Source organism: Stenella coeruleoalba (genome assembly GCF_951394435.1).
Source record: "Stenella coeruleoalba genome assembly, chromosome: X".
Lineage (NCBI taxonomy): Eukaryota > Metazoa > Chordata > Mammalia > Artiodactyla > Delphinidae > Stenella > Stenella coeruleoalba.
The window spans coordinates 4,820,977-4,842,764 of record NC_137152.1 but is presented as its reverse complement, the minus strand read 5'-3'; the positions used below and the strand labels follow the sequence as shown (position 1 = coordinate 4,842,764).

The 21,788-nt window shown below is 46.0% G+C and overlaps 1 protein-coding gene across 9 annotated transcripts in view; it reads right to left on the bottom strand.

Annotated features, from left to right (window-relative positions):
• The window catches only part of STS (steroid sulfatase), a 552,741-nt gene extending 542,009 nt beyond the window's left edge, over positions 1-10,732 (bottom strand). For all 9 annotated transcript variants that reach the window (XR_013825700.1, XR_013825701.1, XR_013825702.1 and 6 more), the window contains exons 1-4: positions 10,537-10,732; positions 6,987-7,108; positions 6,771-6,893; positions 4,891-5,314 (exon numbers count right to left, since the gene is read on the bottom strand). Coding sequence is in view for 1 of the 9 variants with exons in the window: in XM_079910395.1 (XP_079766521.1) it covers positions 4,891-5,314; positions 6,771-6,893; positions 6,987-7,108; positions 10,537-10,673 (806 nt within the window). In the remaining 8 variants the exon portion in view is untranslated. The remainder of the gene's footprint in view (positions 1-4,890; positions 5,315-6,770; positions 6,894-6,986; positions 7,109-10,536) is intronic.
• Between the last annotated feature and the right edge of the window lie 11,056 nt (positions 10,733-21,788).

Genomic DNA, 21,788 nt, shown 5'->3' with positions numbered 1-21,788 from the left:
CATCTGGAGAAGGGGTATTGAATTTCCTAGTCTCCTTCCAAATAATCCACACTCGAACCTTACTGGTAAGTCTGCAGAGTATACGTGGCAGCAAGGAAGGCAGCAAGCTTGTTATGGTCCGCTCAGGAGAGCCCTCGCAGAGAGTTAGATATGGGTTCTAACCCGCCATCTACTATGCCCTGTGGGGCTTTTGCTCTGACTCCAAAGTTCTGAGCCTCAAATTCCTCCACAAGAAGACATCTCTTCACCCATCTTCCAGGGTCCTTTTGTAGCACGTAAGACGTGACAGGCATGAAACGTGACCAAGAATACGTGTATAGCCACAGTGCCTGGAGTATATCTAACCAGTATCTGCTAAAACTTGAACACATCCCTAGCTGGGCACCCAAGCTGGATCTGTTTTACAAAGCATGGATGAGAGTCATGACCAGGGAGAAAGCTGGAATGACTGAAGGGCCCTTCATTCAGGGCATATAAGGAGGATTAAGTATCTCTAAGAAATCTACAGGTCATTCCTTTCCTGTCAGAGCAACAAGGATTTCTTGCTAATTAAAGTGTGTTTAGGATGACCTGTCTCGAATTACTGTACAGCTTAGAACATGTGTTGAGCTAATTATCTAGGTCTCTAATAGTAGAAGCATCTTCCCGAGATAAGTTCTATCCCTAAAAGAGTAAATTAGGGTGAGGGATCGTGGAGTGCACAGTTATATATTCCACACCGTCACTCTCCTCAACCTGGAAACACCTGCTGTAATCCCGGGGCACGTACATAAATTTGGTTCAGCAGACGTCATCTGAGACAGTCACAAACCAATAAAGCATCATCCCCTTATGCCCTTGTCATCTGTATCTTCACATCGCAAGTCAGTATCTCGAGAACAAACGTCTGAGTATAAATCATTTCATCCACAAGGCTCAGAGACAGAATATAAATGTTAGAAATGAGAGCTTGAATCATTTTCCTCATCACCTCTGACAAATGAACCCAGGGAGAGCTGTGTACCCCAAAACTGGTTTTTAGATCAATACACTGAAATAAAGCACTGGTTTCAATCGGAAAATTTTGATTCAAGAGCATTTGAATAAACTTCACAAACACCGTTATTGCTTGGATGAGGTTTTCCTTCTTCTGCTTCTGAGTAGCCCTGAATCCATGGCTCAGAGCTCGTCAGGCCTGCCCACGTATCTCAGGACACTCTGGTCAAAGAGACACACATTTAAATGTCTTCAGATCCATGAAAAACATTTTTATAAATATGATAGTGTCACAGTCTGTTATGATTCTTTGGTACCATATTAAGGCAATTCTCTCTAGATTCCTGAAAATAACAATTCAGCAAATCAGATATCTCCTGTAACACAGGAAGACGATGTTACCCAAGGATGATTTTACCTAGATGTTTAAAATCTTTGAATCTTCAGATAATGTATATGAGAAGGTTGTGGTGTGAATGACATCATGGTACACACATGGTAGTACTGTCCCTAATACTGACCAATTTATGCATTGCTCCAATGTGGGCAATAGTCGTTTACATTAGAATCACCTATTTAAAGACTAAACCCTTTTCAAATAATTCAATAAGCATAACCTCCCACTATGGTGTTGCTAGAGCATCCTAAATATCTAGTTCTGGAAGAAAACTGCAGAAACCCCATTACAATCCAGATAAACTGGTTGGACCGCTAAGTATTGGAGAAATGCAAATCAAAACTACAATGAGGTATCACCTCACACCGGTCAGAATGGCCATCACCAAAAGTCTACAAACAATAAATGCTGGAGAGGGCTTCCCTGGTGGCGCAGTGGTTGAGAGTCCGCCTGCCGATGCAGGGGACACGGGTTCGCGGTCCGGGAAGATCCCACATGCCGCGGAGCAGCTGGGCCCGTGAGCCATGGCCGCTGAGCCTGCGCGTCAGGAACCATGACCGCTGAGCCTGCGCGTCAGGAGCCATGACCGCTGAGCCTGCGCGGCTGGAGCTTGTGCTCGGCAACGGGAGAGGCCACAACACTGAGAGGCCCAAGTACCGCAAAAAAAAAAAAAAAAAAAAAAAAAAAAAATGCTGGAGAGGGTGTGGAGAAAAGGGAGCCCGGGAGCCCTCCTGCACTGCTGGCAGTAGTGCGAGTTGATGCAGCCACTATGGAAAACAGTATGGAGGTTCCTTAAAAAGCTAAAAATAGAGTTACCATATGACCCAGCAATCACACTCCTGGGCATATATCCAGAAAAAATGAAACCTCTAATTTGAAAAGAAACATGCACCCCAATGTTCACTGCAGCACTATTTACAACAGCCAAGACATGGAAGCAACCTAAGTATCCATCAATAGATGAATGGATAAAGAAGATGTGGTATAAGTATACAACGGAATATTACTCAGCCATAAAAAAGAATGAAAGAATGCTATTTGCAGCACCATGGATGGACCTAGAGATTATCATACTAAGTGAAGTGAGCCAGACAGAGTAAGACAAATACCATATGACATCACTTCTACGTGGAACCTAAAAAAGTGATACAAATGCACTTATTTACAAAACAGAAACAGACTCACAGACATAAAAGACTTACGGTTACCAAAGGGGAAAGGGCAGGAGGAGGGATAAATTAGGAGTTTGCAATTAACAGATACACACTACTATACATAAAACAAATAAACAACAAGGACCTACTGTAGAGCACAGGGAACTCTACTCAATATTTTGTGATAACTTATAATGGAAAAGAATCTGGGAAAGAATTTATATATGTACATAGTATATCTATAGTATATGTAACAGAATCACTTTGCTGTACACCTGAAAGTAACACAACATTGTAAATAAACTACACGTCAATAAAAAATAAATGAAATTAAAGTTAAACAAAGATGAACTGGTTGAGGTTCAATACCCTTAGGCTAATCAAATTTGTTTCGATCCCGTCCCAAAGTCATACGCCAAGGAACCCATTAAAATTCCTCCTAATCATATGAATATTCATATAGCCTAGAGATGCGATCATCTGTGTCCAAACACCACATGCCGTCAAGATGTGCCTCACCCTGGACGTTGAGGATCACTCCTGAAGCCTGTGATTTTATCAGGAGCGTTATTATTCACCCCCTCCCCACAGGTTTCTGAGGGACTGCTAGTCAATGGACAGGGACAGGAGAGGGTTCCGCTGCTTCCGCAAGTTTGCCGAACAGCAGACGGTTGTATTGTGGCTTAAACGGGTAGGGCTGCCATCCACAGAGCGCCACTGTACCTGGGAAGGGCCGTTCTCTTACTCGTAAAACACTGTAAGGCCCACCCATGAGGTAAAAGCTTTGTCTGCCATGCAGACTGGGACCCACTGTTGAGTCATGACATTCATTTCGTGTCACAACCAGATAATTAAAAAAAAAAAAAAAAACAGAAGGGAATCAGGAAGTATCAGAAGTGATCACTCTATGAAGAAATCAATCCTTTCTGGAAACTTTTGCTTCGGTTAAACATCTGTGTATGACATCTCATTGGATGATGGTGTAAAATGTATGTCTTACGAAGTTCAGAAGCTTCTGCAGGAGATCATGATAGCACCGCCTTCTAGAAAAATCTAGGCAGCTTAGCGATGGTGCCGTTCTCTAACAGCAAAAACCCACAGATGCTCTAGTATTTCTCAGAGTGTTCTACAGGAGTTTAGAACTCTAGGGGAGCTTGTTAACAGGGAGAGGCAAAGCCTTACCTTAGAACTACTCTCCATAGGAATTTCTCAATGTAAGACTGGCAATGTTCAGATTCAGTCAGGACCCCAGCACCTCCCTACACAAAGTCTGAGGACTCACAGTTCTCCACCTACAGTCAAGAGCTTTTCCCCTCTTCCCTTCTTGGTCTACCTGTGGGAAGTTCCAACGATCCAATTTTCTACGCCACCACGTACTGAGCTATCAAAGGCAATCCCACAAGGGACAGATCTGCGCCAAGCGCCACGCCCACGAGGCGGGTGTCCGTTCAAGTTATGGCCGCCTCTGGCCGTGCGGGCCGAGGGGTAGGCTGACCGTGAGCACTGATAGCTCCACAGTGTCTCCAGGTTCAAAATCACGGACGGACACAGATGTTCACCAGCGTGCTGGCCAGCTGAACATCTTCCCCTTTCTCTTAAGAATCGAATTATCAATATGTCCTTCATCACGCCATGTTGCCAGCTTCCTCCACTCTCTGGTGCCTGAACAGACCTGCTCTCGTGGGCAGGGCAAGCAACCACCAAGGCCAAACATCTGATTTTCACACTGCGTTCCCACCTTTCTCTATAGGACTATCCTCTAAACTTTTAAAGGCAACAAAACAATTTTGTTCGTTTTTAACAGCAAGTGTTCCTGAGACAGACTGCTGTGAAGCCCTCCGTGGATGGCTACCCCCTTCGCTGACCGCAAACACCAAATCTACAAACTCAAGAGGCCCCAACAGACTCCCAAGCGATCATCTGCTTCACCCAGCTGACTCTCAGAGTTGCTCTGCTCGGAAACGTGCCCAGAATATTGCGGATCTCCTCACGTTGTTTATGTCGTATAACATCTACAGTAAACAATACACATGACCTTTCCTCTCTTAATCACACACCTGAAGAGTAAAGACCGTGGTGATGCCTTAAGGTCCCTGTTGTCACCCAGACATTTTTGGGGCATGGCCTCATAAGCAGAGGACGTGCGGGAAACTGGCAAAACATCTCTGGGGGGAGCCCAGGTCATGGCAATTCCCGACCCACTCCCCCCACCGCCCAATACACGCCCAGCTGGAGAAATCTCCCAACCACAGAAGGGGAAACATGGCTCAAAAGGCCACCCCGGTTCCTCCACCTCCATGGAAACACCTGAAATAGCATATGACATGTGTCCCAGGCAGCATCAGGCTGGGAGGCGATACCTACCGTTGTATGAACTGGGCCGCGTCCGCTGTGAGCCTCTGCGTGAGGTTGTCATAGGACATGGGCTGCTGGGTGATGTCACGGTTCCTCATGAGGAAGCAGTTCAGGGGCCGGAAGTAATGCAGGAAGCACAGCAGGCCGCCGAGGACCAGGGCGGCCAGGAAGAAGAGGCAGAAGAAGATGCAGGGGGGAACCTGGATGAGCCCCAGGCACCTGAGCACGGCCAGGGTCAGCAGCGTGATGGCGATGACCTGCAGGGGGAGGAAGACCAGCAGCCTTAAGGCCCTGGTGAACACGCTGCCTTCTCCCGGCTTGCAGTCCCGCAGGTTGGTCACGGGCAGCCCGTGGAAATAGTCGAAGCCATGGCTCAAGGGGTGGTGGCAGAGGTCCGTTCTGTTGTGACAGCTGGTGCCAAGGTGCCACTTCCCTGAGCAGACAAACAAACAGGTGGCATGTTTAGTCCCCATGAGCACCCCGACACGAAGGTCAGCTTCTGAGTTGCGCATGCTGGAAGGCGGCCTCTTTCTGCATATTCATCAGCCAAAACCATTCTACCGTTTCCACCTCCGTTTCCAAAAACGGTAGGGTAGGAACCACTCTCTCCACCAGAAAACAAGAGGGGATTCAGTGACTGGAAAAAATACAAATAAAATGAAAGACACACACCTCACATACTTCATAGGCAGGAGACAAAACTACATAGATGAACACCAACGTTTTTGGGGGACATGTGTTTTTTTTTAAAGACATTTCCTTAAAAGGAAAGTCTTAAAACCAACTTGATTTTGTCCCTGAAATGTCAGAAGTGGAAATGAATCCATATGTAAAAACTACCCCTGAGGCATGAGGAAATCATACTCATAACTCAGTAATTATTGTAAACACCTATAAACACTTCTTATAAAATGTGAACTGTCCGGGACTTTCCTGGAGGTCCAGTGGTTAAGGCTCCGGGCTCCCACTTGCAGGTGACACGGGGTCGAGCCCTGGTCGGGGAACTAAGATCCCACATGCCACGCAGTGTGGCCAAATAAAAAAACAGAATAAAAATGAGGGCTTCCCTGGTGGCGCAGTGGTTGAGAGTCCGCCTGCCGATGCGGGGGACGCGGGTTCGTGCCCCGGTCCGGGCAGATCCTACATGCCGCGGAGCGGCTGGGCCTGTGAGCCCTGGCTGCTGAGCCTGCGCGTCCGGAGCCTGTGCTCCACAACGGGAGAGGCCACAACAGTGAGAGGCCCACGTACCGCAAAAAAAAAAAATAAATAAATTTAAAAAATTGAAATGTGACTGTATCACTAAATACAGAGAAAAAGTGATGGTGGTTTGACAAAATGTGGGAGGAAAGAGACCGGTTATTTTGCTCCCATGAGATGTTCTAGGGTTCCTCTGATGACCTGCATAGACCCAAGTTTATCAAGTGAAAGGGGAGAAGGATTCGTTCCTACCCAGGGGATAAAATCAGTGGGAATGTCAACTGAGAAAAATTCAGACGCAATTTTAGTACTGAAACGTAAAATGTAAACCTTTATCAATAGTATGGTGTGTGTGTTTGTGTGTGTGTGTGTGTGTGTGTGTGTGTGTGTGTGTGTGTGTGTAGTTTTGCATGCTGTGTGTGTGCATGATTAGTTATCCATTTCACCATCCATCATCCATCCACACACATACACACACGTACATAAATAAGGACACACATCTACACATTCCAATAGCACATATAGACGCATGGTGTTTGAACTTAGCATTGCAATAATTTCTCCCCTACTTACAGTTGTGCAAACGCTATCAGTCAGTTCATCTTCAAGAAGGCTGCTCTCATGCCCTCCCCAATTTCCCACTCACCCAGGTCCTCGCACCGCCGCCCCCCCCCCCCACCAGCTGCCCATACCTATCAGAGCTGTGGAATAGCCTTGATTCTTCAGGAGCTTGGCGAATGTAATCTCACTGTGGGGAAGTCCTCCCGAAGAGGCGGAGAAGACGAAAACTCCCACTTGGGACCGAGATGCCATTCCTAAGCCAGGAGAAACCCACCATTAGGACAGGGGAAGCCCTAGGACTGGGAGGTGGACCAGGGCCGCAGCGACGGAACCAGGAGGTTGGGTACCTGAGCGGATGGGATACCGGCCCGTCATGAAGGCCGCCCTGCTGGGTGTGCACAGGGGTGATGCTGCCAGGTGCTGCGTGAGCTTCACTCCCCCTCTGGCCAAGCGGTCGATATTGGGAGTCCTGGAACAAAGACTCAGGTCATTCCTCGTGATCCTGAAAAGAAAGCTTTCTCTCTGGCTTTGTACAGTGAGTCGCTTGTCACTTATCCAGGGAAACTGTGATGGGACGGGGGAAGGAAGGGGACACAGCACTGAGACTCAGAGTGACAACAGAACCACACTGAGGATGAAATCATCCAGGTCTGCCCTCTCCAGGGGCCCACCCATGCCCCCCTGGGGGCTCTGAGCTGCTGATTTAGGAGAGAAGCCAAGTCCTTCCAAGGGGCTGCTCTGAGAAGCGGGAGGGGCAAGGGTCAAGGTCTCTGTCCTCCGTCACCTATGCCCCCCACCAGCTACCTCCGTGCCCCAAACGAGAAAGCTCTGGGAGCAGCCTGACTCTTCTCTTGCCAACTACAGCCAAAGAGAAGCTCCTAACCAGTTCTCACCAGGCTCTGCCGACTTTCCACATGGCCCCAGGGAGAACAGGGTGACGGCACCGTCCGGGGAAAGGGACGATGGGCTCCAGGTGCACTTACCAGGGATCGGTAACAAAGGGGTCACAGACTCCAGGGAAAAGGGACACAGCAACATGGAACCACGACATGCCGTGAGACACGCACACCCTCTGGGTGTCTTTTTTTTTTTCCGCTAAAGAAACACTCATTTATGGGCTGACTTCTAGGATGGCGCCTTATGCAGGACAAGCCATCCTGCCACCTCTTATCCAGGACTGGTGTGGTCCATCACCTTAGGAAATCATGCCAGACTTCCTAGGCATTCAGAGGGGAAGTTCCTTCAGGGCTGGGTTCACGCTGAGTGACGATCCCTTACCCTCCAGTGGGAGCCCCAGCGCCTGCCTCTCTGCCAGGCTGCTCATCTTCTATACTTCAGTTCTGAGCATAGATGGGACTCCCCCCACCCTGCCATGGCCTCCTTGTCCTGCGGGAGAGGCCTGTTCCATCTGTAGGATGTCAGTCCCTATCCCCCATCACGGCAGCTTCCTCCCTGTAAAGGGACGGAGTGGCTAACGGCACTCCCCTCCAAGACTTCTGCCTGTGGCGTGGGGCACGTATCTTGTTCCGTTGTGACGCCACTGCTTCCCTGGTTCAGCGCCCACAGGCTAGTCCTGTAACAATGCATAGCTCGAAGGGGAAGATCACGGCATTGCACTGTAATGTCAAGCTGCTCGCTCATCTATTAGTTTAACTTATGCCTTTAATTCTCAACATTTCCACTTTGCTTTGGCCTTAAATTACAAGATTCTGAGAACACTGAGGCTGTCTGTATATTTGACTTAATCCCCCTAGTGCCTAGATTGGCCACTGAAAAATCTGACTATTTTGAGGTGTGATATTATAAAACGTAAAATGGAAAATGTCCTTCAGAAAGAACTGGGGAGGAAGTGATAAATTGGAATTTGGGATTAGCAGATACAGACTAGTACATATAAAATAGATAAACAACAAGGATTTAGTGTAGGACACAGGGAACTGTATTCTTTATCTTGTAATAAACTATAGTGGAAAAGAGTCGGAAAAAAAGAATATCTACATATATAAATGTATGTCTAAATATATACATAGTATATATATATAAATATATACATATATATTGATAGAAAACTGAATCACTGTGCCGTACACCTGAAACTAACACAACATGGTAATCAACTATACTTCAATTAAAAAAAATAAATAAAAGAACTGGATGCTAAGATGGAGGACAAGGCAGATTTAGGGTATTCTTTTTTTTTTTTTTTTTTTTTTTTTGCGGTACGCGGGCCTCTCACTGTTGTGGCCTCTCCCGTTGCAGAGCAACAGGCTCCGGACGCGCAGGCTCAGCGGCCATGGCTCAGGGGCCCAGCCGCTCCGCGGCATGTGGGATCCTCCCGGACCAGGGCACGAACCCATGTCCCCTGCATCGGCAGGTGGACTCCCAACCACTGCGCCACCAGGGAAGCCCTAGGGTATTCTTCATATGAATTCTTACTTAGGATTTTATAACCCTTTTTTTCTTTTGGATAATTGGCAGACACTGAACCTTAAAGGCTTGACTGTGATTTTTTAATTAAGACACCTTAGTAGGAACAGTTATCTATTATCTCACTAAAGCTTAGGGATATAATATCTAATATTATATCTAATACTCATATCATATGGTATTTTAAAATGATACTTAAAATGAAAAAAAAATAAATTGTGACCTCGATAAGAAAAATTACTCACAAGGTTCATGTCTGAAATGCCTAACAGTGAGATCTAAACTTTTCACAAAATGAAGCAGAAGGTGAGGAAGGAAACATACGTGGTCAATTAAAATTTTAAGAGAACACGGAGTGCAGATCTTATCCTTGCACGTGCTTTAAACAAAATCTAACAAACATCATAGGTCAGCATACATTTTAAAAATAACACGTGACATCTGACACACAGAATCAGGTTGGAAGTGACATCACATTTGGCTGCCTCTTGCAGGCCGGGTCCTTCTCAAAAAGTGTAATTTACTTCATTTTTGTTTGCTGTGCCACATAACGATGAAACAGACGTCCTGAGACGCACGGTCATGTTGTACAGAAGAGGAGGACCCACAGCGAGTGGTGTGAACACACATCGGACCCCATGGCACTCAGCAGCACGTCCCTGTGAGCTTCAGCTAATTATCTGTGGCTCTTCCGAGAAAATTCTGGTGAATCCCACCCTCTCCTTTCATTTTGTTTGCGCTCATCACGTGTGAGGTGAAGCTCTCCACAGAACCACAGTTATGTCAACATTTCCCCATGATCACACAGAGAAAGTGCACCCCTAAGACCAATATTCCACTGCACCCCGACCGACTAACTCTAAACCCAAGAGCCCTACACCGGGGGGCTGGGGAACAAAACACCCTCCTCTGTCCGAGTCTGGTTCCCACTGTGTTTTCCCTACCACGGTAGTCACCCCTAGCCCTTGAAAAGTTCTGACACCATCAAACGTGACACGTGTCCCCAGGACATCTGTCCCCGGCCGGTGTGTCTGCATGAGAATCCAGCACAGCCTGGCCCAGAGGTGAAGGAAGGTACAGAGGTGACAGCGAGGGGTTGACAAGGGGGGATGGATTGGGTCCCAATGGGAACGGAGCCAGAGGCCGAAAACAGAAGACAAAACAGAAGAGGCGAACCAAAGGGAGGGAAACATGATGATGGGAAAAAAGCCACAGACTGGGGGCGAGGAAGAAAGAATTATGATGAATACCTTCCCAGTGAGCCGTCTGAGTTCATCCAACAGTGATTCGAATAGATAAGTCATCACACCTGCCTACTAAAGCCTGTGTGTGTCTACGTAAAGTCGTACAGGAAAGTGCGCCGTTGGGGGGCTCTGAACGTTTCCCCGTGGCCTGCGCTCTGTGAACACGCGCTGCCCATCCCAGGACGGCGGCCCGTGAAGGGAGCCCTGTGTTTACACGTCACCCAACCTGAGGGTCTTGTTTCCATAGCAGCCAGGATCCCCAATGCCAAGGTCGTCGGCCATCAGCAGGACGAAGTTGGGCGTTGACACCGCATGGCTCCGGGCCTCATAGATGAACAGCAGCAGAAGCAAAAGCGTCCTCATCTTCCTGCAAAGGGCAAGGGGAAGAGAGACATGAAGGATGCTGGCCTGAGGCGGCCTACCCTCCTTCTCTGCGACCCTCCCCCTCCTCCCAGTAGAGGACGTTCTGTCGACCTGGCCACCCCCGACGACATGGGCTGCAAAGCATCTAAGACATCACGCAGCGAAGAACTATCCTCTCTGTCCTGTGTGTCTGTTTCCAAAACAAACACTTCTTTCTCCCTGGATAGCAGTGACCTCTCCTTTCTACCCCAAACCAAAACATAGGCTCTGTCTAGAAAAATGAAGACACAATCATCTCTTTATGGAAGGCGGGCTCTGTGTCATCAGCTGAAAGTTCTCTGCACTGAAAAAAAACCGGGCATTTCAGGACAATCCAATTGTCAATGTCAAATCCTTTCTAAAACTAGCCACGAGTTTCGGCGTAGCGGCTTTTCAAAGGGAAACACGTAGAGTTGGGCGTGATGCAAACCTTTCCAAGCTCAAGGAAGACATGGTTCACAGGTGGGGCAGCTCTGGGTGCTAGTTGGTGGCAGCAAACGCAGTGGAGGGGAGGGAAAATCCAGCCACCTTCTATGGCTGTCATCCCAACGCACACTCACCCCCCTGCCCCGGCATTTCACCCCTTTCAAGAACGACGGGCCGGAGGACTTTGGGGGTGGATGCACACCTGAAACTCCTGCTCTGACGCCCGTAGGAACTACCAAGTGAACACTCAGGAGAGGGACAGAACCTGCCCGCGTCTGAGCAGCTGGGGGCAGAAGCATCCTCAGGCCTCTCCCCTTGGGTGGGGTTCAACATCCTCGGGGCCAGAACAAGGGGCCAGACCGAGGGATGGCCTGAGCTATCGCTCACCTCGAGAGAACTCAGGACTTAGGGAAACGAGAGGAAAACTTAGCAGAACCTGCGGCATCAGGAACTCATCGGGGGCGGGAAGGGGCCTGGGACGTGCAAACCCCACGGGAGCTGTGGGGTTCCACAGGAGGCATGATGGCCACATGCAGCAGAAATCCCATGAGAGTTTCGTCGGAGCAAACAACACGGGTGCTGCTTCCAGAGGACACCCGGACGCCAACCCAGCCACCCTCACGTGGTCCTCTTCTTTTACTGCACCCCCTTGCTCTCCGTAACACGGATCCTCACCTAGAGTGGGATGTGGAAAGACAGCCCAGCCCCCAAAGATGTGCAGGCCCTCATCCCTGGAGCCCCCTTGGAACGGGACGGTTCTCTGTCATGGGAGCTGTGCTGTGCCGGGACCCCTGGACCCACTCACTCGAGGCCTGCAGCGCACCCTCCCACCCTGACTTGCGCCACCAAAAAGTCTCCCGACGCTGCCTCATGTCCCCTGGGGCATGAAGTCACCCCCAGTGCAGAACCACCGAGTCACCGCCGGCCCATCACCCTCTTCATCATCTGTAAAATCATCGGCGAAACCTTCGCTCCTGTAAGTACACGGTGACGACTCACTCCCTTTGCTGTCATAGGCGGGCAGCTTGGCTTCTGTGGAGGGATTCGGAAGCTCCAGCCCATCTGAGCAACTGACTTTCTCCTTTGCACCCACTAGTACATCTTCAATGCTAACAGGTCACGTTCCTCGGCCATCCCGTGTCCCTGTCGGTCACAGAAGCCCTTGCATTCCTGGGCATGTGGGCAACAAGCTCAAAGAGGCTCTTCAAAGAGGACCTTAGGCTCTGAGCATTCCTTTTCGTCTTGCCTCACCTGTGACTTATCTGTCTCTAGTCCACGTGGAACATCTCTCCCCACCACACCTTTTCATCAGATGTTCTGCTCTCCGAACAGTCATCTTGCCAGTTGCCTTTCTGAGTCCAGATCAAAGGACCCTCACCCCCAGTGCGTGGATAACTGGAGCCATACCTTTCTCTCTTGACCTACTTTCAGTCTCCCCTCTCTGTCTCTCAAGGATCTTTTCACAAAGGCAAACTCGGCGCCCTTTGTCTAAAGATAACGAACCAGGGAAATGTGACCATTCAACGCGCTCTTCTAGAGCTCACTCTCTCATTCCTGTCTCCTGCGTGCTCTCTTTGGTGGCCTGTCTTTGTCGGGGAGTAGAGGCATGAGGGCAGAATGAAGAGTCAAGGGTCTCATATCAGCTCAGGCCAGCCGCTACGAGGCCTGGGCCACTTCCTTGCGTGGGTGACTCATCCACATTTCACCAAGATGCCATCTCTGCGGTCGGGCAGTCAACTAAACGCCTGTTTCTTTTTTTTTTTTTTCAGTGCAGAGAACTTTCAGCTGATGACACAGAGCCCACCTCCCATAAAAAGATGGAAAGAAAGGGTCTCCATGAAACCAAGATCCCCGCACCCCCATGTTCGTCACAGCATTATTCACAATAGTCAACACACAGAGACAACCTTGGTGTCCACGCACGGATGAAGGGATAAAGACAATGTGATACAATGGAAAGTTACTTAGCCTTGAAAAGAAAGAAATCCTGCCACTTGCGACAATATGGATGAACCTGGAGGATGTTATCCTAAAGGAAATAAGCCAATAACAGAAGCACACATACCGCATGATCTCACTCATATGCAGAATCTAAAAAGAGAAAGTTCAACTCATAGAAACAGAGAGTATAACTGCAGTTGCCCCGGGCGGACGGGGGGCGGTGGCACAGAAGAAATGGGGAGATATTGCTCAAAGGGTATAAGCTTCCAGTTATAAGATGAATAAGTTCTGGGAAGTAATGTGCAGCAAGGTAACTATAATTAATAACACTGTATTGTATACTTGAAATCTGCTTAAACAGTAGATCTTAAGCACTCTATCCATAAAAAAAAGTATTAACTGTGTGGGGTGACCAATGCGTTAACTAACTTGACAGTGGGAATCCCTTCATAACGTATATGTCTATCAAATCACCATATTTAAATATACGCAATTTTATTTGTCAATTATACCTCAACTGAGCTGGAAAAAAAGAGAATATCCCCTTTCCCTCCTTCTAAGAAAAAGAAAAAGAAATAAAGTGTTTCCAAAATGATAAAGTACCAGACAAATGTAACTTGTTAGGAGAATTTTTGTCTTTCGATAGCTTTGCAGCTAAAAGCCATTCACTGACAATTCAACCAAATCCATTTCCACAAATGCCTATGAGGTAAAAATTGGCTAAAAGACACCATGATGGTCTTGTGATGGTTTCATGGTTGAATGAGACACTGAGTCATCCCTGCAAGGCTCCAAGAGGCCAAACGAGATCTTCTATGAACCCACTAAACTAAGTGACAGATGTGGCTTCTGCAGATGAGTTCCAATCCTGGTTCCCCTGCTTCACAGTGGTGAAACCGCAGGACATTTACTTAGCCTCTTTGTCATCATTTTCTTCTGTAAAATGGGGATTATTGTGAGGATAACATGATATACTTAGCACTATGACTCAGTAAGGGACTTGTAGGTGCCAGTACTTGTTAGCTGCAGTTATCAGCAGCATTACTATAATTTTGTGTAGACTCTAATAAGTACAGTCACACAGCTTTAAATGAAGATGTGGGAGGCCAACTAAAAGATGGCCCGATGACACCCCTCCTGGTACTCACATCTTGCATAATCCCCTCCCTATGAATGTGGCTGGACTTTGAAACTTGGTTCTGACTAACAGAAGATGAAAACAGTGATGTGACATCACTTCTGTGATGAGGCTGCAAACGAATATGACCTCTGTCTTTCCAGCAGACTCTACTTCTTGCTGGATTTTGATTAGCTGAGTTTCCACATTGGAGAGACCCCCATGACGAGGAACGGAGGAAGGCCTCCAGCCAAGAGCCAGCAAGGACATGAGACTCTCACGCCACCAGCCTACAAGGAACTGAACCCTGCCTACAAGGATCTTACTGAGCCTGGAAACAGAGCTTGCCTCTGTTGAACCAGTGTTGAGCCAGTGGATGAGACCACCATCCAGGCTGGTACCTTGATCCAAGGAGAGGAGCCAGCTAAGCTGTGCCTGGGTTCCTGACCCATTGAGACGGTGAGATAACAAATGTGTGTCACTTTGAGCTGCCAAGCTTGGGGGCTGTTTGTTACACAGCAGTAGGTAACTAATACAGAGTGCAGTAGCTTAAGATGGGAAGTTCAGCTGTGCTGATGAGGACCTGAAAAAAGCTTTCCATGCTGGTGGCTCAGAAGGTCATGCTGAATGTATTTTAAGAAGATGTTTCATTATTAATGAGTAGGAGGAATTTATATAAGTAATTTAAAGATACATGGCTCAACTTTTATTTAACATAGTTTTGGAAGTCCTAGCCATTGCAATCAGAGAAGAAAAAGGAATAAAGGGAATCGAAATTGGAACAGAAGATGTACAACTGTCACTGTGTGCAGATGACATGATGTTCTACATAGAAAATCCTAAAGATGCCGCCAGAAAACTACTAGAGCTCATCAAAGAATTTGGTAAAATTGCAGGACGCAAAATTAATACACAGAAATCTCTTGCATTCCTATACACTAACAATGAAAGATCAGAAAGAGAGATTAAGGAAACAATCCCATTCACCATTGCATCAAAAAGAATAAAATACCTAGGAATAAACCTACCTAAGGAGGCAAAAGACCTGTACTCAGAAAACTATAAGATACTGATGAAAGAAATCAAAGATGACACAAACAGATGGAGAGATATACCATGTTCCTGGATTGGAAGAATCAACATTGTGAAAATGACTATACTACCCAAAGCAATCTACAGATTCAATGCAATCCCTATCCAAATACCAATGGCATTTTTTACAGAACTAGAACAAAAAATTTTACAATTTGTATGGAAACACAAAAGACCCTGAATAGCCAAAGCAATCTTGAGAAAGAAGAACAGAGCTGGAGGAATCAGGCTCCCTGACTTCAGACTATACTACAAAGCTACACAGTCATCAAGACAGTATGGTACTGGCACAAAATCAGAAGTATACATCAATGGAACAGGATAGTAAGCCCAGAGATAAACCCACGTACTTATGGTTACCTAATCTAAGACAAAGGAGGCAAGAATATACCATGGAGAAAAGACAGTCTCTTCAGTAAGTGGTGCTGGGAAAACGGGACAGCTACATGTAAAAGAATGAAATTAGAACACTCCCTAACACCATATACAAAAATAAACTCAAAATGGATTAAAGATTTAAATGTAAGGCCAGATAAACTCTTAGAGGAAAACACAGGCAGAACACTCTCTGACATAAATCACAGCAAGATCCTTTTTGATCCATCTCCTAGAGTAATGAAAATAAAAACAAAAATAAACACATGGGACCTAATGAAACTTAAAAGCTTTTGCACAGCAAAGGAGACCATAAATAAAACAAAAAGACAACCCTCAGAATGGGAGAAAATATTTGCAAACAAAGCAACTGACAAGGGATCAATCTCCAAAATACACAAACAGCTCATGCAGCTCAATATCAAAAAAAAAAAAAAACCAAACAACCCAATCAAACAATGGGCGGAAGACCTAAACAGACATTTCTCCAAAGAAGACAGATGGATGGTCAAGAGGCACATGAAAAGCTGCTCAACATCACTAATTATTAGAGAAATGCAAATCAAAACTATAATGAGGTATCACCTCACAAGAGTCAGAATGGCCATCATCGAAAAATCTACAAACAATAAATGCTGGAGACGGTGTGGAGAAAAGGGAACCTTCCTACACTGTTGGTGGCAATGTAAACTGGTACAGCCGCTATGGAGAACAGTATGGAGGTTCCTTCAAAAACTAAAAATAGGGCTTCCCTGGTGGTGCAGTGGTTGAGAGTCCGCCTGCCGATGCAGGGGACACGGGTTCATGCCCTGGTCCGGGAAGATCCCACATGCTGCGGAGCGGCTGGGCCCGTGAGCCATGGCTGCTAAGCCTGCGCGTCCTGAGCCTGTGCTCCACAATGGGAGAGGCCACAACGGTGAGATGACCGCGTACTGCAAAAAAAAAAAAAAAAAAAAATAGAGCTACCATATGACCCAGCAATCCCACTCTCGGGCATATATCTTGAGAAAACCATAATTCAAAAGGATGCATGCACCCTAATGTTTATTGCAGCACTATCTACAATAGCCAGGACATGGAAGCAGCCTAAATGTCTGCTGACAGAGGAATGGATAAAGAAGATGTGGTACATATATAGAATGGAATATTACTCAGCCATAAAAAGGAATGAAATAATGCCATTTGCAGTGACATGGATGGACCTAGAGACTGTCATACAGAGTGAAGTAAGTCAAAAAGATAAAGACAAATACTGTATAATATTGCTTATAGGTGGAGTCTAGAAAAATGGTACTGATGAACTTATTTGCAAAGCAGAAATAGATCACAGATGTAGAAAACAAATGCATGGATACCAAGGGGGAAAGGGGGTGGGGTGGGATGAATTGGGAGATTGGGATTGACATATATACACTACTATATATAAAAGAGATAACTAATAAGGACCTACTGTATAGCACAGGGAACTCCACTCAATACTCTGTCATGGGCTCTATGGGAAAAGAATCTAAAAAAAGGGGGGCTATAGGTGTATGTATGACTGACTCACTTTTCTGTACAGCAGAAACTAAGACAACTCTGTAAAGCAACTATACTCCAATGAAAGTTAATGATAAAAAGACCAAGCTCACTCCCGAAGCAAAAATCAATGAAATAAAAAGTAAAGACACATGGCTCAGCTCACCCACCATGTGAAAAATGAATTTTTGTTTTACAATTGAAAGTTGAAGATACCAGAAGAGGAATAAATGTTCTTGTGGCAGACATGTGTGAAAGAGATTAAATGGTGTGAAACTGAGACTCTGTGTGAATCTTAAGTAAGTCTCAGCCCCAAATCCAGCTACTCAGAGACCTACTTCGGGCTACTACGCTTGTACTGTACAGAAAAATCAAATATGATTTCTTTTCAAATAAATTTTTCTTCATTCTGTATTTACTTATATTCTAAGTGTACACAAGAAAAAACACACAAACCAACCATTCAGAGAACCACTCAGGTCCTGTGTTTCTCTCCAGGTTTTTCTTTTTCCTATGCTTGTGTCAACAGCTGAATGCACGGCACTCCTATGACTCTGTGCCCTGGACGCTGTTTTCGTTTTTCCAAGTAGATCTCTCACTATAGGGCGGAGAAAAGTCTAAGAAAGAGCAGGGGTCAGACATGGGAGACACTGTCAGCACACGAAGGACGTTCATTTTTATCCAGAAGTGATGGAGAGACAGTAAAGATTTTAAGGAGGCAGGGGACAGGCAGGTTTGATTTCCACTGAGATGGTCATTCTGCTACTCTGTGGCGGATGGATTGGCACAGGCTGGAGTGGACATGAAGATAAAGGCCACGACCCTACAAAGATGTCGGTACCCAGAGTAGGTGGGGACAGGCAGCAGAGGAGAACGGAACTGCATTGAGATGCAATCAGTAGACCTCGGTAACTAACGGGACAGGAAGTGTCAGGAAGAGAGGGCCGTGAATGGTACTTCAACTTTGCTCTGTGGAAACAGACAGGGGCCGTTAGCTGTCAAAGAGCACAATAAAGGAGAAAACATTTGGGGTTTAAGATTTTGAATCCTCTCCATGTTAGGATGTTGCTGTAGTAAGGACCCATTGTACACATGGGTGCTCTTTGGGAAAAAAAAAGGCATTCCAATTTTCTGTGCTGTTCAGTGAGAGGGTTAGTTTACGTGTAAAACTTTTTTCTTTTTTTTGTTTTTTTCGGTACGCGGGCCTCTCACTGTTGTGGCCTCTCCCGTTGTGGAGCACAGGCTCTGGACGCGCAGCCTCAGCGGTCATGGCTCACGGGCCCAGCCGCTCCGCGGCATGTGGGATCTTCCCGGAACGGGGCACGAACCCATGTTCCCTGCATCGGCAGGCGGATTCTCAACCACTGCGCCACCAGGGAAGTCCCTATGTGTAAAATCTTTTAATTGAAATCCAATAGGGCAAAAGTCCGCTAATAATTATTAATATCTATATTAATTTCCGAATTGCCAAATGGTTTTGGTTCGCTCACTGGGACCGTGTATCATTAGTTATAGGTCCAAAATGTGTCTGGGGTAGATATTACTAAGGCTAATGTGAGAAATACCACCTAGTCCAATAAAGAATGTTTCAAATTGTATGTTTCTCAACAGCCACTTACAATCCCACTGCATTTGAATTATTATTGTCTGAAGTGACCAGAATTTATTTTTCCCCCACAAACATGGATTAGTACAAAGTGCTTCTAAAGACGTTTCAAACTGTTAAAAGAGTTAGTTGATGAAAGTACTTAAAAGTTAAATAAAAGTGCTCCAAGATATTAAGAGTATAGCACATTCACTTCTGAAAAACAGCGTAATGTCTCCCCTGCAAAAACTAAATTATTTTTCTGAACAACCTTAATTTGGCAAAAAAGCAAGAAAAAAAAAAAACTTTTTTGAGAATGCAGCTATTCCTAAAACAGAATTATTGCGAAGCGGAGAGAGAAAAGAACATTTTCATAACTAGAGATGTAATTACATTAAATTTGTCCATTAAAAGAATATTAACACTGCACGTACGTGACAGAAACTTTACCACAGCAAAACCAAAATGTCCCCGATCTAGTTGCTTGATGCGGAAAAGGCTTATTGGAAACAGAGAAAAACCTACATTGCAAACCACACTTTGTTTAGAAGAAATGCCATCTTTGTTCAACCCAAGCTATGTATCATCAATGAAATTTGCTTAACAAAGTGTTACCTAATAAATGTCCTATTTTAAATCCGTGAAGAAAAATAGTCTGACATCAGGGCAGCAAAAACCCCAAATGAATATGTGTTTAAACAGCTGTTTCTATAGATTTAAATACCTATTCAGATTGCTGTGTTTTTTCTAATATAAATATTCACGTCGTATTTATTTAGCGAACCCCGGTTTTTAGTGACTGTGCAACCCTGGCTGGAACTCTGGTCTGTGACTTTCAGGATACTCAAGTACACCCAGTACAGTTAAAGGAGCTGTGCTGAGTATTAATAAAGAAAGGTTAACTTTAAAAAAGTAAGTCTCGCCCAACCTCTCTGTTGACATTTGAAATCTTCCGAACGGTTGGGGAGACAGTCAGTTCTGGATGTTTGAAGACTCTCATGGCTCTCACTCACTTCTTCCCTTGCTCCTGAGTCCAGCTGATGCAGCAAGACACAGGAGGGAGGGCAGCAAAGCAAGGAACCCAGATGGGACCCCGCCCCCGCCATGCCCATGCTGTCGCCCTGTCTGTGTAGGTCTCCGTTCCCACACAATAAGAGGGCCCCCGGCATGTCTAAAAGCCCACCCTGTTTCTGTGCCCACACCTGATGGTTCTCTACGTCTGCCTGGAAATGACTCTGCATTGTTTTCCAATGAGACACCAGAGGGACCGACTCTGAGAGCATCATCACAGAGCAAAATAGTCCCTGAAAACTGTAAAAACCAGAGTCTGAAAAGCATGTGACAGCCCATCCTGTTTGAGTGCCTGAAAAGCATTTCCCCCGCCGCTGACTGTCAGGGTCAATCTCTGGCTGCGTCAGCCTGCACTGGGTACCTCAGCAAAGGCGGAGTGTTCACCTTGAGATAGAGAAACAGAAAAGGCAGGTGCCCTGGCTGGGCTCCAGCTGATTTAATGGCACAGATGTGACTGTGTTTGGCATGAGATGAGATCCCTGCCGGCCCAGTCCAGAAACTGGGGAATTTCTCACGCAAAGGTACCAACGGTCCTGCCATGGCTTAAAGACCCAACCAGGCAAGGCAGCTGAAAGGGAGCCTGCTGCTGGAGCTCAGAGCAGCAGACAAATACAAATTCAACCCCAGTTGGAAGAGTAAGAGCAGAAGGCTTCAGAATGAGACAGCAACGGCAAAAAGCAGCAAAAACAACTCTCACCCCTCGCATGGCATCAAACTGTTAGCCTGGAGGCGCCCGTTTTATACAGATTGCTACCTACTTCTCACAACCAACGGCGCAGGCTGTTACTGTGCCCATTTTACAGATGAGCAAAGTGAGGCTGAGAGGTGACGTTATCTGCTGGAGGACATGTAGCCAGTGAATGATGGGGCAGGGGTCACAGCCCAGCTCTGTGGGACGCCAACTCCATTCCGAGACAAACGTGAGGAGAACTGTCCAGCTAAGAGCGGGCTGTAGGGACCGCCTAGAAAGGGGGCCGGGGCCACGTATGCAGGCAGGGAGGATCCTATTTCATTTTATACACGGTGGCGTTATTTGAATACTCATGACGCACTGGGTAAGTTGAAAATTATTTTTGACTGTGATAAAATCCACATAACGAAATTTACCATCTTAACCATTTTTAAGCGTACATTTCAGGGGCATTAAGTACATTCATCTTGTTGAAAACGATCCCCCCCCACCCATCTCCAGAACTCTTCATCTTGCAAAACGGAAATTCTGTCCCTGTTAAACAACCCCTCATTTTCTTCTCCCCCAGCCCCTGGCACCCAGCATCCTCCTTTCTGTCTCTAGGAATCTGATGACTGTGGGTGCCTCTCACCAGTGGCATCACACAGTATTTGTCCTTCTGCATCTGACTTATGTCACTGACCACAATGTCAAGGTTCATCTGTGTCGCAGTGTCACGATGTCCTTGCTTTTTAAGGCTGAATCGTATTCTGTTGCATGGATAGAGCACATTTTGTTTATCCATGTGTCTGTTGATGGTAATTAGTTTTAAAAGACCAAATATAGAAAATGAGACACCAAATCGTTAACCACTATTAACTCTCGCCCTGGTCTTCTCACCACTGTTAGAAAGTTCTCTTTTTTGGCTGTTTGAAGGGTTAAAATTTGCGAACACCTAGAGATTTTGAAATTATATAATACACCTGTTCATAACATGTTTGATCACTCTGAGCTGTATAGTGCTATCTTTGCTATGTATACATACCTATATAGGATGACAAATACATACTACATACATATATATAGTGACCGGCAGTATGCCAAAATATATATCTCAGTTCATAAATAGGTTACGCACATACACATACACATCACCTTGTATTCATATGTTGCAATGTCTATGACTATCAATGTTTGACCAAAGTTAACACTTTAGTGTTTTCCCAAATTTACAAAAGAAATTTTTGTTGCTGCTGCTGCATTATTTTCAGTCTAAGTAGC